The following is a 16,523-nucleotide window of genomic DNA, read 5'->3' as shown; positions in this document are numbered from 1 at the left end:
TTTGAACCCAACAGCGAATGGTGGCCCGTACCCGTATGGATACAAGCGTACAAAAATATATTCTAGAAAGTTAGGTGTCAAGGAACATTATCGAAACTCAAGCTACCCTTTTCAGGAAAAGTCTGCTTTATTGGAAGAATAGGTTCCATACACAAACTTCGAAGAGAAAGGAAACTCAATACTACGCTCATCCACATTCAGTTGTGTTAGAAAAGCACTGAAGATCTATCAAGTTAGCCCATAAGTTAGGGCATTCCGAAAAAAACATGCTGATATCAAAATTAGAAAAAATGCGATTGTAGTGAGAAAATTTAAAATAAAATTTTTCTAGGCCAAATTATATGAAGTCCGGAAAATCTAGCATTTTACATCGATATCATGAATTAGTAAATGCTAGAAGAGTGCTGAAAAAAAAATTGGAAAATCTCTTATGGGGGTGACAAAACGGAGAATTCAATGTTTTGGGTGGAAGAGGGGCGAAGGTATTGTAAAGAAAACACGTCCTAGAAAATCATATTTAAAATAACTGAAGGGGTAGGCTTCAACAATTTATCAGAGAAATCACAAATTATACCAATTGCCTATTTAAAAAACTCTAATGCTATTGATTTGAAACCAATAAAAATGTATAGATCAAAATTTGTCATCACGAATACTTGTACTATAGATTTTGTTTTACAAATTTCAAGTAGGTACCTAGTGCTTTTTGTGATTCACTTGAATTCAGATCAACAATCCAGAACTGGTCTGAGGGTGAGGGAATGGCTGAAGAAAACTATATAATTTCTATTGTCCAGAATCTAGTGTCTGGAATATGATTGCTGAAGTTTATGAGCTCAAATGTAGAATAATGAAAGCAATTCAATAAGAACAAAGTTTACAGAATAATTTGAATGTATTGTCGTGTGTCACAATCCTCACAGAGCTGCTAACGAATCAAAAAACCAAATTTTTCACCTGCTAGGGTGTTCTGTCATGACTGAATGTATGAAGACTTAATTCGTAAAGCTGCAGTACCAGTTAGTGGTATGGAGGTCTACAAATCTTACTTTCAAACAGAAAAAATTATTCAAAAATGAAACATCTAGTCTATTGTTCGATACAACGTTTGTAAAGCTTTTCACAAATATGCCATACTTGGGGAAAACTCGACGAATTAAATTAGATTCCGTATGGAAAAAGTGGTGACAAAGTTTGATATTCGTAGAGTGTAGTAACAGTAATAACACTGCTTGCTTGTACCGAATGTTCATGAGAAGATCATCAGAGTGGAATAACCGAATTTCACCAGTACTCAAGCTTATTAAATTGAAATACTTTCCATTCTTTTCGTCAATTCTACAGAAAAGAAGATGGTTACACCTATGTTTTGAAGTGAAAAATATATTCGATATACTATGTGAAAAGTTTGTGATATTGGTAAAACATAGGAAACGTCACAAATAAACACCTTATTTCAGACTCTTTCTGTGGTTATCGGTTCTTAGACTACTCACGCAGTTGAAAATGATAATGATCTCAACACGATGTCAGATGTTCCTGTTTCCGCTAAACGAGCGCCATTCTCTTTGTTAACTTTGTAGAAGTAAATTCTTATTTTTCTAACCTGGATTATTGTGAGCAAAACCTCTTTAACTGTTCACCTCATCAAAGTAGTAGAACATTTTCATGTTTTTTTCATTCTTATGAAATGAGTCCACGTGCAAGATTATTTCAGAATATTCAACTTAATTTATAATCCTAACTAGTACTGCTCAATTGATATGTTCATACGAGAGCACTCGATTCAATGACTTCTCCGGAATATGTATTTAAGGATATTTTATAATTTACACAGTTTTTCAGGCCTTTAGATTTTCTCACATGGAAATGGGTATGTAGTACCATAATTAAAGCTTCCCAAGGCTTTCTCATCGGTAATGAATACTGATTTATTGTTTTCTTATGATCCTCTCGTTTCTTTAAATCAGTTTATTTTATTTCTCAAGTCAACTCTTGTTAGCCGCTAACTCACATATGACTAATTAATATTGTCGGTTTTCAGATGAATGAATCCTCATGTTCTCCAGGGTGGACACTGGAATTGGTAAATTTCCTCGGAACCCGATTTGAACTTCTCAAATATTGTAGTGTACGCAATGTTGAAATGAAAATAGGTATTTGTTAATATTGCGAATGCAGCATTTTCCCATTGTTATATATATCGTAATAGATAGAAAGGAGGGCAATCTATAAGTCAATCAGTACTCGTAGCTTTAAGATGTAAGTCAGTGTAGCATAAGTTTCATCGTTCAATAAATATAGTTATAGTTCAGTGTTATATATTAAATCCGTAAAGACCCAGTTACTACAATACGATTCAACAGTGGTAAGCCATGACACTGATTGATAGTCTTTCGTCCTAGTTCCACCCTGGAACGTCTACTCTGGTAATCGTGTACTCTCTCAAGTAGTTTGACCTACTCATCATAATTTGTATTATAAATATGTGCTCATATTCAGTAATCTTGCTCGACATTCACATTAGTTCTCGAGCCTTCTGCTCTTCTCGAAACAACGATTAGTGGTTTCCCTCATTAGTACTCTCATTTTGTACCTCTCATAATTTATCGATTGTATCTTCCATTTCTCTTACTTGTGCTTACTTGTGAGCAGTCCGTCTCCTGTAAATTCATGGATTGATTTTTTTAGTCTTCAAAACCAACGTTATTGATATTAATTATAATATTCTTGCTCTGCTCATATTTAAATTCTAATAATACTGCTCGACTCACATTTGATGTATTGATATCACCGATGACCATTCACTTTCATTTAAGCACTCGGTTTGCCATGAAAATTTGACACATTTCACTCTGTAAAGTACGAATATGTGGGGTTACGACGCTTGTCAAAACATTTTTGGGTTTTAAATATGCGCTATGTTGTGCGTTCCAAGTGAAAGTCTCCGTAATCACGTATTTTATCACAATGTCGAATCACTTCGAAGAATATGTGACGAACATAATTCACCTTTATACAAACTGATTGAAGGCATACAAAATCTATACCCCATTCACTTTTATTTTAGCACTAGGTTCGCCATGAAATAATTTTCTCAAGTTTTTGTAACACGAACGGAGTAAGGTTGGCACTCGGCAAGGCGGCTCGACAATCTGGGGCTCACCGGGAAGGGGATGTCCGCAGGGAGGTGTTTTATCACCTCTAGTGTGAAATCTTGTCCTGAATGGGCTACTGGTCGAGCTGACGAGGGCTGGGCTCGTTGTTGTGGCCTATTCGGATGACCTTGTCCTACTGATCAGAGGTAAGGTAATCAGTGTCATCTTCGATCTGATGCAGAATGCTCTGCGTATGATTGAACGATGGTGCTTAGAGAACGAACTCTCGGTTAACCCTGGTAAAACAGAGATGGTTCTTTTTACTAGGAGGAGGGTGTGACACTGGACCACAAGTTATTGTGGAACTAACACATTGAAACCCAATCGAGCAAGGCTAATGTAATTTTTTATGGTCTAGTCGGAGAGTGCTCGGTAAAGGATGGGGCTTCAAACCACACATTATGCACTGGTTGTACACTGTAGTGGTGAGGCCTATCCTTACCTACGCATCACTGGTGTGGTGGACTTCCATGGGGAAGAACTCCAGCCGCACCATTATGACTAGATGTCAGAGGAACGCATATCTAACCATCACAGGCGCTCTGATATCCACCCCTACAGCAGCTATGGAGTTTCTGCTGGGCCAACCACCTTTGGACCTTGTAGTTACACAGGTGGCTATGAAGACAATTCTTAGAGTTTGGGAACAGGGACAATGGCGCGATAGGGGACTATTCAGGGGGCATGCGAGGGCTCTCAAGATGGTGAGGGATGCCAACGCATCCCTCCTCCATAGAGGGGACCGCCCGGGCACCAGCTTCTACTTTGCCGAAACCTACAGGGTAATTGTCCCTGACAGAGACCTATGGTCTACACCAAACAGGTTTCTTGAGCCTGAAAGTCCCACTTGGTTCACCGATGGCTCTGTGATGCCCACAGGGACTGGAGTGGGAATTGTGGGACCTCGTTTCAATCTATCCATCCTCCTAGGGAAGGATTGTTCCAAAGTGCAGGCTGAACTGTATGCTGTTTTATCCTGCACACTGGAGAATATCCGCAGAGGGTACTCCGGAAAACACATCTATATTTCTTGTGACAGTCAGGGAACCCTAAAATCCCTTTCTGAGGAAAGGGTTAACTTACACCTAGTAAAGGAATGCAGAGAGGCTCTGCGGGAGCTAGGCTCGGATAACATTGTGAAAGTTATCTGGTACCCGGCTCACGCAGGACTTCCGGGGAACGAGAAGGCAGACATACTTGCAATACAGGGAACCCGCTCAGCTTTTGTTGGTCCGGGACCGGCGCTGCCTATCTGTCGTACATCTGTCAAGAACTTCTTCAATAGATGGCTGGACAGGAAATTTTCCTCTGGATGGAGCATGAGAGGTGGTCTTAGACAGTCGAGGCTTCTCATTGAGAGACCTTCCTCTGTGCCTGAGGTCAAAAAACTCTTAGCTCTTGAGAGGAAATAACTGAGTCTAGTGACTGGAGCAATGACTGGCCATTTGTTTAATGAACACTTAAATAGAATGGGACTGACTAGTCGCTGGTGCAGGAGCACGGAGGAAACGGTTGAATACATTCTGTTCTTCTGTATCAACCTTGAAGACTTAACGATGACACACCTAGGAAACACAACACCCACAACTCCTATGGTGAGAGGGACACCTCTCTGTCGACTTGTGGCATTTTTGTCAACATGTCACAGAGTTTAAGTCTCTCCAACTACAAGCGGACGAACAATGGGTCACGAGGCCTCAGTTCAGCCCGCTGAGGCACTGCACGTAGAAGAAGAAGAAGAAGAAGAAGAAGAAGAACGAATGCGAAAACATACTACCTACAGGGTTTTTGTTGAATCTCACCGTAGAATAAGTTCCGGAAAATAAATTAGTCATGTCCTATACATTGTAAGTGTTTTAAAGGATCAATAAATATAATATAACCATTATCATTTTATCAAAGTATTGTGAATAAACAGTCATAATTACGAGCAAGTTGTCCTGTCAATTGTTAATTCATCTGAAAATGAAATAAAATAATAAAATGATTATGATTATATATTCTATCTCGGCAATGAATTTTGGTTTTGGATTTTCTTCGTTACTTCCTTGGTCAATTTGAACATCATTTTGATCATGATTGTGTGAAACAATTTGCAGTTGGCTCCATCCAAGTCAACTTCACCGGTGACGAGAATCACATGTCTGCTAGTCCACTATATACGTGCAACGTGCTGTTGGTTTGTCCGTTGAACATGGACATGGACAGGGTTTTCTTGAAAGAGAAAATGCGCTCAGTACGTTTTTCCTGTGAAAAATTATTATACACTATTTGAATGTAGTGGCACCCTTTTTTTGGAAATATTCGAAAAATAGTCAAAATGCGTATAGAATAATCAGTTATGCTACAACTGTCCCAGGTCACCATAATGTCCGCTCATGTCGCACCAACCAGATATGCAGGTTGTGTTCTGGCCCGCATGTTCTCTCCACGGTCACCTCAGCGAAGCTGTCTCACTAAGATCATCACAAGACTCCTCATCCAATCCTACACACAAGACCAGCGAAGCCAAGCCAGCCACTTCGAAAAGGTCCCGAAGTGTCAGTCGTCAAAGTCCCTACAAGACAGCTCATCTTATAATCGACCGCTCTAGCCACAATCACCTCGTACAACGCAAGACTTCACATCGATTCTAGTTCGGAACTCTCGTTCATCTCTGGAGACATTGCACGACGAGAGAGACATATCAAAAATTCTTTTGACTCCAGAGAGAACCTAACAGATATAGTTCTTTCTGATAGCTAAATTCTCATTTCGCTTGATATAACATCTTTATGTACTATATACTTTATGTGCCATCAGACTTAGCCAACGTTGATAGAAAGAACGTGGCCTTTAAAGCCTATAATTTATCAATATTTTTGGGATTAGTAATCCAGAGTTAACATACGGAGGTTTACTTTCGGGACCCTATAAATAATTTCAACTGAGAAATTTTACCGTTTTCGGTTCCTACAATTGGTAAGTAAGTAAGTAAGTAAGTAAGTAAGTAAGTAAGTAAGTAAGTATTTATTAATCCCTTAAGACATATATAAATGTATGGGACAAGTCAGAAAAAAATAGCTACAAATTCACTATTATATCATATCATGATACAACTTAAAATTACTAATAAGCCTTACGACTTAACAGAGATCTAATGGCTTTCTTGAAACGGATTAAACTCAAAGATTTCAAACAAGCTGGTAATTTATTATAGAATTTTATGCCCTGATAAGTGGGTGAACGTTCATATCTTGCTGTTTTGTGTTTAGGAAGAGTTAAAACTTCTACGTTTCGTGTATTGTAAGAGTGGTGACTAGATAATTTATCCATACTCTGAAATTTTTGTCTAATTAAGATCAGCGACTTATAGATGTAGATACAGGGTACAGTTAATATGCAATTATTAGTAAAGATAGGTTTGCAAGAGGATCTTGAGTTTACACCATATATCATCCGCAACACCCTCTTTTGAGAAACAAAGACTCTATTTACATCCGATGAAACACCCCATAACAAAATATTATATGATATGTGGCTATATACAAGGCAGTAGTATAGGTTCATAAGATATTCACTTGAAAAGCAATGCTTCACTCGATAAATGGCGTAAAATGATGAATTTAGTTTTTTTACATAGGATGTCAATATGATAGCTCCATCTGAGATGTTCATCAATGTAGATACCCAAAAACTTAGTGGACTCGTCCGACCTAATTGTAGAGCCTAAGCAGCTGATCGTTAGCTCTCCTTCAGCTGCTTTGTTTCCGAAAGAAATAATTTTTGTTTTCTCTACGTTCAGGAGTAACGCGTTTTTACGACACCAAGCACTAAAATTATTAATGAGACCTTGACAGATGCTAACAAGCTGGGATGCGTCCGAAGCAGAAATAGCTACGGAAAAGTCATCCGCAAAAATCAACAACAGTACAGACCTCAAGTAATCAGGCAGGTCGTTGATGAAGAGGACGAAAAGAAGTGGGCCCAATACCGATCCTTGGGGAACACCGGATTTTAAATTATAATTTTGCCTATGAACATCATCGACTTTTACTTTCATAGACCTAACAGATATGAAACTTATCAACCAATCAAGGAATGTACCTCGAAATCCCAAGTTATAGAATTTTTCTCTCATAAAACTGATGGAAAGAACGTCAAAGGCACAGGAAAGATCAAAAAACAGTCCTACAACAAAGCGACCTTCGTCTAGATTCTTATGGACGAACTCGATGAACTCGAAAGCTGCTGTCTCAGTAGAACGGCCGGTCCTGAATCCATGTTGAGCATTAGAGACAAGATCGAACTTGTCCAAAAAAGTGGTAACTCTTTTCCGCACGATATTTTCAATAACCTTGGAGATTACACTCAACAAAGATATCGGTCGATAGTTAGTAATATTATGAACGTCTGCTTTCTTTTTCAATACCGGGATAACTACTGCAGTTTTTAGAAGGGATGGAAAGGTACCGTTTGAAACTGACAGGTTGATAAGATGGGAAATATGCTCGGAAAAGAATTCTATAGAAGACTTTAATAAACGGCTGGATATGTAATCATTTCCAGTACTCTTCTTATTTTTCATTCCCCGTATTACGTCCGAGACTTCTAATGCGAGAACTGGGTAGAAATAAAAGGTGTTCGGTGACATGGGGCATGTTGTACACTCTGTTGAAACAGAGCTACCATAATGATCATACAGCCGAGAGCTAGGAAGGTTAGAGAAGTAATCTCCGAAAGCTTCAGCTATCAATTATGGTTCAGAACAGAGGGAACCCTTCAAGTTAAGAATGATACCAGATCCACCCCTGAACTTACGACCAGTCTCATAATTGACAATGTTCCAAATTGCTTTATGTTTATTATTGAACTCACTTATATATCCGCTATAGTACTGACATTTGCTTCTACGAAGCAACAAATTATAATCTACTTTGGCTCTCCTGTACATTTCGAGTGAATCAGACGATCTGATATTAGCATGTAACCAGTATATATCTTTTAATCTTACGCTAGCCATTTTGATCTCATCAGTGATCCATCGTTTATCAACATTTCCTCGACATGCTATCTTTCTGAAAGGAAAACACTCTCTCATTAGAGATTGGACTTTATCTAAAAATATTCGAAAGCACTCATTTACATCAACGCTATCATATAGTTCATCGAAATCCATATCGAGAAAATTTGATCTGAAAACACTCAAGCTATGATCAGAAAATATCCGAACAGTCTGGTATTTTGGCCTGTCATCATTAGAATCTAAATCTAAGCAGCGAGAGTAAACTAGTGACATCACTCTATGATCACCAAGAAAGGCCTCAAAAACAGATGTCTTGCACTTTCGTAAATCAGCATTGGTCAGAATATAATCAACTTTTGAGCTAGAAGTTTGGCCATTAATATTAGTGAAAACTCTAGTTGGAAGCAGAGAAGTCACATTCAAATCGAAACAATTGAGTAAATCTCTAAATAAGTTCTTATTTTTATTATCGTTGAGAAAGTTCACATTGAAGTCTCCACAAACGAAAAGATTGTCAACTAACATGAGACAATATTGGAGTACTTGAGACATTACTTCTAGAAAAACTTCAAAATCACTTTTAGGTGATCTATACGCACAGATTATACCCAACTTACAGTCACCCAGCACCATAACCCCACAAGTCTCACAATGTATCTCCTGAGAGAATCCGGAAACATTCATGTATTTGACGGAAAGGGATGACCTGGCGAAAACCACTGTTCCTCCATGTTCTCTTGTTGCACGGCAGTAGGAAGCTACTTGTACATACCCTGGAACATTCATCATCTCTAAATTCGGCATACTCTGGATGTTTATGTGAAGGATTTTGAAATCATTCACCTTTGTTGAGCTTATCGACACTTCCTCTTCTATTTTTTTCAGTACAGCTTGGCCTTTCCGGTGGAAAAAATGACGTACACTGGCCTTATTTGGCCATGATGTCCCATTCAATGCAATATTATATTGACTTTCAGGAATGAGTACCTTGAAAGAAGAATAACTTTCAGGAAACATTGATTCCATTGGTTCGCATTTCACATTGGTGAATGTTTGCAACAAAAATTTCTGTAAATCTTCAGATGTAGTGTCAGGTTTTAAATTTGACACGTGCAGTGCCTTATATTTTTCAACACCCTGGACCGCCGAAACACCTTCATATGATCCCAAAACTAGAGGCTGTTTTCTTTTTCTAGGTTGAACAGTAGTAGAAGATGCAGATTTGTTCATTTGTTTATTTTTCCTTCGTTCTCTTGCGCGAGAAGCATCACGCTCTGAGACGTCTGTTGACGCCGCCACTGGAGTCGATATACGTTCGCGAACCACCACCGCATCTGGATTGACCGTCGGTCGCGGCGGAATTATTTCAGGATTATTATCGGGCGTACCTCGAGATTGTAACACATTAACTGACTCTTGGAGATAACTAATTTTCGAGTCTTTGTTGTTTTCGGAAAATTTACTATGGGCGACCGGAATCAGTTCAACTTCACAACACTTTTTAGTTTTTCTTGCACAGCTCGAATGAAAAACTTTTCGAAATAAAATACATTTAAGACCGTTGGACGTATTAGGAATAATACGATCACAAAGTCCACAAAGTGAATCGCTTGTAGGAGCATCGATCGCTACAACCTTCTCGCATGACATCTTGTATGCGAATGTAGTCATTCGTCGCAAGTTTTGAAAACTGCTTCCTGCATAAAACAATTTCAAACAGCTCGAGAGCTAATGGGCAATCCCGGCGGGGCAGCAGGTCTAAGTTGAAGCAAAAAGTTTGATCGTCAATTTTCATTCACCCATCGGAAATTTTTCCTTCAGCTCTAGTCAAAATTTGATTAGCCTTCACTTGCTTCGAAATTTAAATAATGAGCCGGTCTGCATATACATAATTTTTTGAGAAAAATGCAATATAGTCTATTTTCCATTTCCACCGAAGATTTTTTCGAGCACTTTTTCAACATTCTTCAGCAGTCGCCTGACATATTACTTTTTTCATGATTTCGAAGATACTCCGGTTTTTTGTGTGACAAAATGTTGGCAAGGAGATTTTGCAATTTTTATTTCAGTCTTCGCCAGCACTTAGCTAGCATCCACTTTTTCCGAGATAGCGATGAAAAATGCTGGCTTTTCAGGGCTACATATGAGTTGGCCCGGAAAATTCAATTCTCAGTATTATCACTCCTATTAGAAATCTTTCAATTTTTGCTTCAACACTTGACAGAACTTCGCTAGCACCTTTGAGTATTCAGTTAATACTCAAGGCTAGCATTTACTTTTTTGGAGATATTGATGACAAATGATGGTTTTTTCGGGCTGCACATAAATCGGCCGCAAATTCTGATTCAGAATTTTTTTGCTACTGTCGAATATTTTTCAATTCTTAGTTAGCAAAATTTTTTTTCGAAATGCTACAACTTCCAGGCTATCTTTATAGACATAGGCATTATATACTTCTATTTTCATATATTCAAGAATTTTTTTATATAATACTTAAATGTTCTAATTCGCAGTCGATACAAAATTGCACAATTGTATTGAATTGATTTGGCCAATCAATAATCGATGATAATCCATAATTAAACTAGAAACTGATAGGTGTGTTGGACGCCTGGAAAAGTAGGGGTTTTTTCAATAAAAAATATTATTTTATGTCTGAGTGTGAAAAGATATAAAAAATCAACAGTATGCAGACTATTATCATATTTAAATGAAATAATTGATCAGGACATACCTTATATTGTCTATAGGTTGAAAGAATTCGTGAACCAAAAACTATCCCTACATCAAACCTCCTAAGTTGGCCACTATAAATTACCTGTTGCTCATTTCTTCTCATGAAAATAAATTATTCTGAACATACGGAAAAGCTAAACAGGATTAAATAGTTTGTTGCAAAAAATATCCCTGAAAAATACCTGTGTTCCTTGGGATTTTCGGATGGAAATTAATTATTCAGACCGTGCTTAGTACTATAGTACTTAGGGTGGAATCATGTAGTAACCAAAAACATGAAATTGAACAATCTTGAAGTTTTAGAAATACCCGTTGCTAGGGTTCTTTGATAGAAATTAATTATTTAGAACATGTTGAACACAGTTTTTAAGGTGAAATTATTCGTAAATCAGAAACAACCCTGGATAGTACCAGTTGCTGAGGGTTTTTTGATTAAAATGAATTATTCCGAATATGATCTAGGGTGACATAATTGGTGAAGTAAAACTTTCCGAGATACAAATGTCATGGTCACGCAATGCGTATTACATTTATACAGACCCTGTTTATGAAATATATACTTATGCAAGACTATGCATGATATTGATGAAACAACTGTAAACAATTATTTTTCAAATCTTCAATTGATCGATACATATTCTATATTATGCGGACTAGATCTTTATTGATTTGTTAGATCATCAACAGTCATTTCAATATAACAGTATTATATCTTTATTGATCCAAAGTTCTGATATGTCACACAATTTAATGAATGAATCAATAAATCTGTCATGAAGATGTAAATTCACGAAACTGATGGCCACACACATCGTACAATGATATAAATAGCTTCAACAAAAATTACCCTGCGGTTATCGGCTTATTTTAGGCTCTGTGAACCAAATCAATAATACTTCACGGAGAAGACTGTTTTCGGCTGTGACTAGGTCATAACTTGAATATTTTTACCGATTATTCGATATTTCTGATTGTGAGTGACATGTGGCATAAAACAGAGTTTGGCATAACTCTAGAATCAAATTAATATTTCTTCAACCAATAACTTCAAATGAAAATGCTGAAACCCTACAATTCATTTTTGATGACCGACATTCTAGCAATAAAATTGAACATTTCTCTTCAACCCCTAAGCTGCAGTCCGACTCCCAATGAAAATATATATTCATTGAAATCATATAATATATAATATTATTACTCTAGAATGCTAATCTATAGTAGTAAGAAATGCGGCGAAAAATTGACAGTGGTCGTTAATGCGAATGCGCATCATTAGTTTATTTTCGAGTAGAACGTTGCCGAGTTCCTGAATATTCTGTCGATCTAATCTTATAAAGAAGTGACAATTCAAGTATCGAAGGTATATGTCGGACAACAACGCGTTTTCTTTCAGTTATTTGATTTTTCACTGTAGCACGAGGTAAGGAGTTTCAAGTCACATTTTCTGAAATGTTCTCGTGTATTTGTCTATCATATTGAAAATAATGAATAAATACAGAAAATTCAAAACTTGAATGAATTATCGAGTTTCACTGATAGCGACTTCCATTGGTCTATAGTAGTATTGCACTAGATCAGGACATTTCAAAATTGTTGCACTGAGTTTATAATATGCACTCAGGTACCAGTTTATCTAATGAAATCTGCGATAATATTGAATTCCATGGCATCAACTGATTTTAGGGACTGATGAATTCGCCATCCAGAGCTATTTTGGGAATTCTTGTGTCTTGCATCCTCAGAATGTGGCCGCTCCATCTGAGTCGGGCTCTCGTTACTTGAGTATCATTGGTGTTGGTGTTGTACAACTCGCGCGCTGCAAGACTTCTGCATTTGAATGAATGCAAATGAATCAATTGAGGGCTTTCAGCGTTTTCATTTTGAATTGCTACTTGAAGAAATATTGATTTTATTCCAAACTTACGCCCAAACCTCTATATTATACAGGGCTGTCCAGCATAGCTCACTGAAGAGAAAGACCAATCTCGTGCACTCAGAATCCGAATATATCACTGAAAATTTTTGGAGGAGTTACTCCGGAGAAATCATTTCTGTATATGAACGACCTAATAGTGAGAGGATGCTCTGAAAATCATCATTTTTCAATGAACTCGAAAGAAGTTTTCAAATTTTGTCGAAAATTTTTTTGGAATTGAATCCTGAAAGATGCAATTTTTTTTTGAAACGAAGTAACTTTTTCAGGTCACAATATTACAGACAAAGGAATTGCACCAACAAATGCAGAGGAAGCTGAAAGATTTGCAGCCTTTTGCAATTATTATAGGAGATTCCTTCCCCATTTTGCGGAAATAACTCAACCATTGAATCAGTTAATAAGAAAAGGTTATAAATATACGGGGTGGGCTTTTTATAACGAAACAGACGAGATAACGGGCGGAATGACTTTATTTCGAAAAAATGCTCGGACACGTCGATTTTTGTTTCGAGGGGGACAACTTTTAAGGTCAAATTCACAACTATATCGCTTCAACCCTTGGTGTCAGAACACCAACCCCTAAATTCTGAATAGAAAAGATAGGGTAAGTGATACCTCATTTGAAAGGCCTTTTCATCCCGAATTCAGCATATTAATTTTTTTTTCATTTAATTCATTCGTTTTTGAGATATTCTATTTTGAATTTCGTACAGTACCAGTCATTCCGCTAACCATGCTATGTAAAATCATCAATTATTTGACTAATTCATTCTGTGGTTACCATGGTAACCGTTAATTGTCAACATTAGACAACGAAATAATTATTATTGGTAATTACTTTCTTCAACAACTAAGGTGGTTGTCTCGTCTGTTTCGTTTTAAAAAGCCCACCCTTCATCTGGTCCACCTCATGTCAAAATTCATCAGCCCACAAAAATTTAAATGCCCAGATTTTTTGAAAGAGCTTATTTTGACAACAGATAGTCCCGATTTAGCATTAAGAGCTGTCCTTTCTCAAAGTTTTCATGGACAAGAGCTTCTTATTGCTAATGCATCCAAAACCTTCACCAAGGGAGAATCGCATAAGCCAACAATGCTAAAAGAGCTCGAAGCAGTCCATTCGGCTATCAAAAATTTTCGTTGTTATTTGTACGGACAAAAATTTTCAATAAAAGCTGATTAAAAACTGCTGATTTATTCGTTCTCAATGAAGATCCAAGTTCTAAATTAACATGTATGCGATTGGACTTGGAGCCTTGGAGGGATTCAACTTCGAAATTGAATATATCAAAGGCAAACAAAACGTTTGTGCGATGCATTATCCTGGATAAACATAGATGACTCAAAGCAAAATAATAACCCGAATTCTTGCTGTAACTAGGTCAATGTCGAAGTCATCGAAAAATGCAACCGACAGAAAAGGGCTGAAACAGCACAAGTAACAAACAAAGCGAAAGTGTTCAATTCACTAGATAATTATGAATCTTTAAAAGATAGGTAAAAGAACTGTCTATGAATATGAAATTGATATTTTAATATATGATAAGTGGAATGTGAGTTGGTACTCATGTGAAAATTTTTATCACTAATGGCAATAACTCTGCCTTATAGCAAGTATTATCTAAGCTTAGTAAGTTGGCTGGTGAAAAGAAATATAAAATGTTAAGAATGGAAATGAAAGATCTTATATTTGCTGGATTTAATGTAAATGAATTTAAGCGAGTGGGGAAAAATATTTTGCGACACGTGAGCATTGTTTTACTTGAAGCCTAAAACGTAATCGCACACGGGTGAACAATCGAAATTAATTGAGGAATATCACGATGATCTTGGTGGTCATTGCGGACAGAAGCGTTTGCTGAAAAAATTGAAAACTTTCTACTACTGCAAAGGAATGTCGGGAGATGTTGCAACGATACACTAGGCAATGTCGTAAATGTCAAATAAATAATATAGTGTGATATAGTATGTATTGTTACAGTCGGACCATTTCGTAAAACCTCTAGGAAATCGATATGCGGTAACTATGCAGTCATATCACCAATACCGGATAAAGAAGCTCCTACGGTGGCCAAAGCCATCCTAGAGGATTTCATTCTTGTACGAGTATATGGACCAATGAAATAGGTTAGAACAGATATGGGTACAGAATATAGGAAAGAATTTTTCTCGAATCTTGCAGATTTGCTCAATGGAAGACACAGGATGTCAACAGCCTATCACAGTTAGATTATAGGGGGATGTGAGAGAAATCATAGAGTCTTGAATGATTTCATAAGAAGGTATTCTAATGAAAGCCAATCTAACTGGGATACCTCGACAAAATATTTTACATTCTGTTACAATACGACACCAATGACTTACCACAATTTCACACCGTATGAGTTGGTTTTTGCAAAGAAGGCAAACCTAAGCTCGAATATATTTATAAATACGCTATAGGTTGGAATTGCAATGCAGTACCAAATTTTAATGGGAAAATTCTCGATTCAATTTTATGTGATAATCATTTAATTGGTTATGTTCAGAAATGTGATGTTCCCCTGATTTCTGGAGATAAATTTCATTATTCCATTGAATTTTCATTTGGGATAAATAATTCCACATGCTTGAAGAATGTTCACGTTTCTTTTATTTATAATTATAAAAAAGCAGACTATGATCTTATAGTGTATTATCTCGATGATATTCCTTGGTTGGATTTGTTGTGTAACGAAGATGTAAATAATGATGTAGATATTTTTTATGAAATTCTTTATGATGTGATTGGAATTTGTGTGCCGAAGGTCGGAAAAAAATAAAAAGTTTTCCCACATGTTTCTCATATGAAACTAGTAACTTGATAAAACGAAAAAGAAAATTTTATAAAATGTGGAAAAAATTTCATAATCTATCCGATCAACTTAAATTTAAGACTCTACGCATTAGATGCAGGTATTCAATAAAAAAAGATTTCATGTCCTCATTTCATGTCATTCAAAAATAAAACTGCTACAGGGGGACGTGATATTAGTAATCTTATTGCCGAGCTTTTCGAGGATGTATATGAACAATCAAACACTGATATGAATTACGATGACGTAATGCACAATATCTTCAGTGCATTTAGCTTGAATAAAATAATTTTAGAAACAGATGATGTAGAGGCTACACTGGGGAAAATAAATGTTCACAAGGGTTCAGGACCGGATTCAATTCCTGGTTACTTTACTAGAGCATGCAGCGCACCATTGTCGAGTCCCCTAGCAATAATCTTCAACAAATCGCTGAATAGTGGAGATTTTCCGAGCCGATGGAAGGTAGCTTCTGTTACCCCCATCTTTACTATACAAAGTTATATATTTGATTACAGAAATGTATTGCTAGTGGGTCACTATGTATATGATTGTTATGGAATATCTTTTCATCTCACCTGCTATCTGAAGGTCTGTGAATACAATATCTAGTTTGAGTCATTATTCCTCCTCCGCAAGTTCTGGAGCACTCAGACCATGCACCCCATGCTGACCAAACGCCATTATGATTCAAATTTTTTCCATATTTGCTCTCAAATAGGGCATGAACCTGCAAACAGAAAGCCAGTCTAATATATTACTCACACAGGGTGTTAATTACCACGAAGTATACATTTAAAGGATATGAGAATGGGCCGAATATTTTTTATAGAATAAGTACCATGTGGATTGAA

General features: G+C 36.9%; 2 protein-coding genes across 3 annotated transcripts in view; both read right to left on the bottom strand.

Moving 5' to 3' along the window:
* The window catches only part of LOC123306524 (thrombospondin type-1 domain-containing protein 4-like), a 728,470-nt gene that overhangs the window by 399,395 nt on the left and 312,552 nt on the right, over positions 1-16,523 (bottom strand). For both annotated transcript variants that reach the window (XM_044888570.1, XM_044888569.1), the window contains exon 3: positions 16,248-16,399. In XM_044888570.1, coding sequence (XP_044744505.1) covers positions 16,248-16,399 — 152 coding nt within the window. The remainder of the gene's footprint in view (positions 1-16,247; positions 16,400-16,523) is intronic.
* LOC123306528 lies at positions 6,396-8,612 on the bottom strand. The gene is made up of 2 exons (XM_044888575.1): positions 8,016-8,612; positions 6,396-6,476 (listed from the first exon to the last, which is right to left on the bottom strand). The coding sequence occupies exons 1-2, from the start codon at positions 8,434-8,436 to the stop codon at positions 6,466-6,468; spliced, it is 432 nt and encodes a 143-aa protein (XP_044744510.1). The 5' UTR covers positions 8,437-8,612; the 3' UTR covers positions 6,396-6,465.

This window comes from Coccinella septempunctata, chromosome 2 (genome assembly GCF_907165205.1).
Source record: "Coccinella septempunctata chromosome 2, icCocSept1.1, whole genome shotgun sequence".
Classification (NCBI taxonomy): domain Eukaryota; kingdom Metazoa; phylum Arthropoda; class Insecta; order Coleoptera; family Coccinellidae; genus Coccinella; species Coccinella septempunctata.
This window is presented reverse-complemented; position numbering and strand designations above follow the sequence as displayed.

Bases quoted from the DNA above. Each gene is read 5' to 3' on its own strand.
- LOC123306528 (XM_044888575.1), bottom strand. From the start codon at position 8,436: ATGTCACTAGTTTACTCTCGCTGCTTAGATTTAGATTCTAATGATGAC.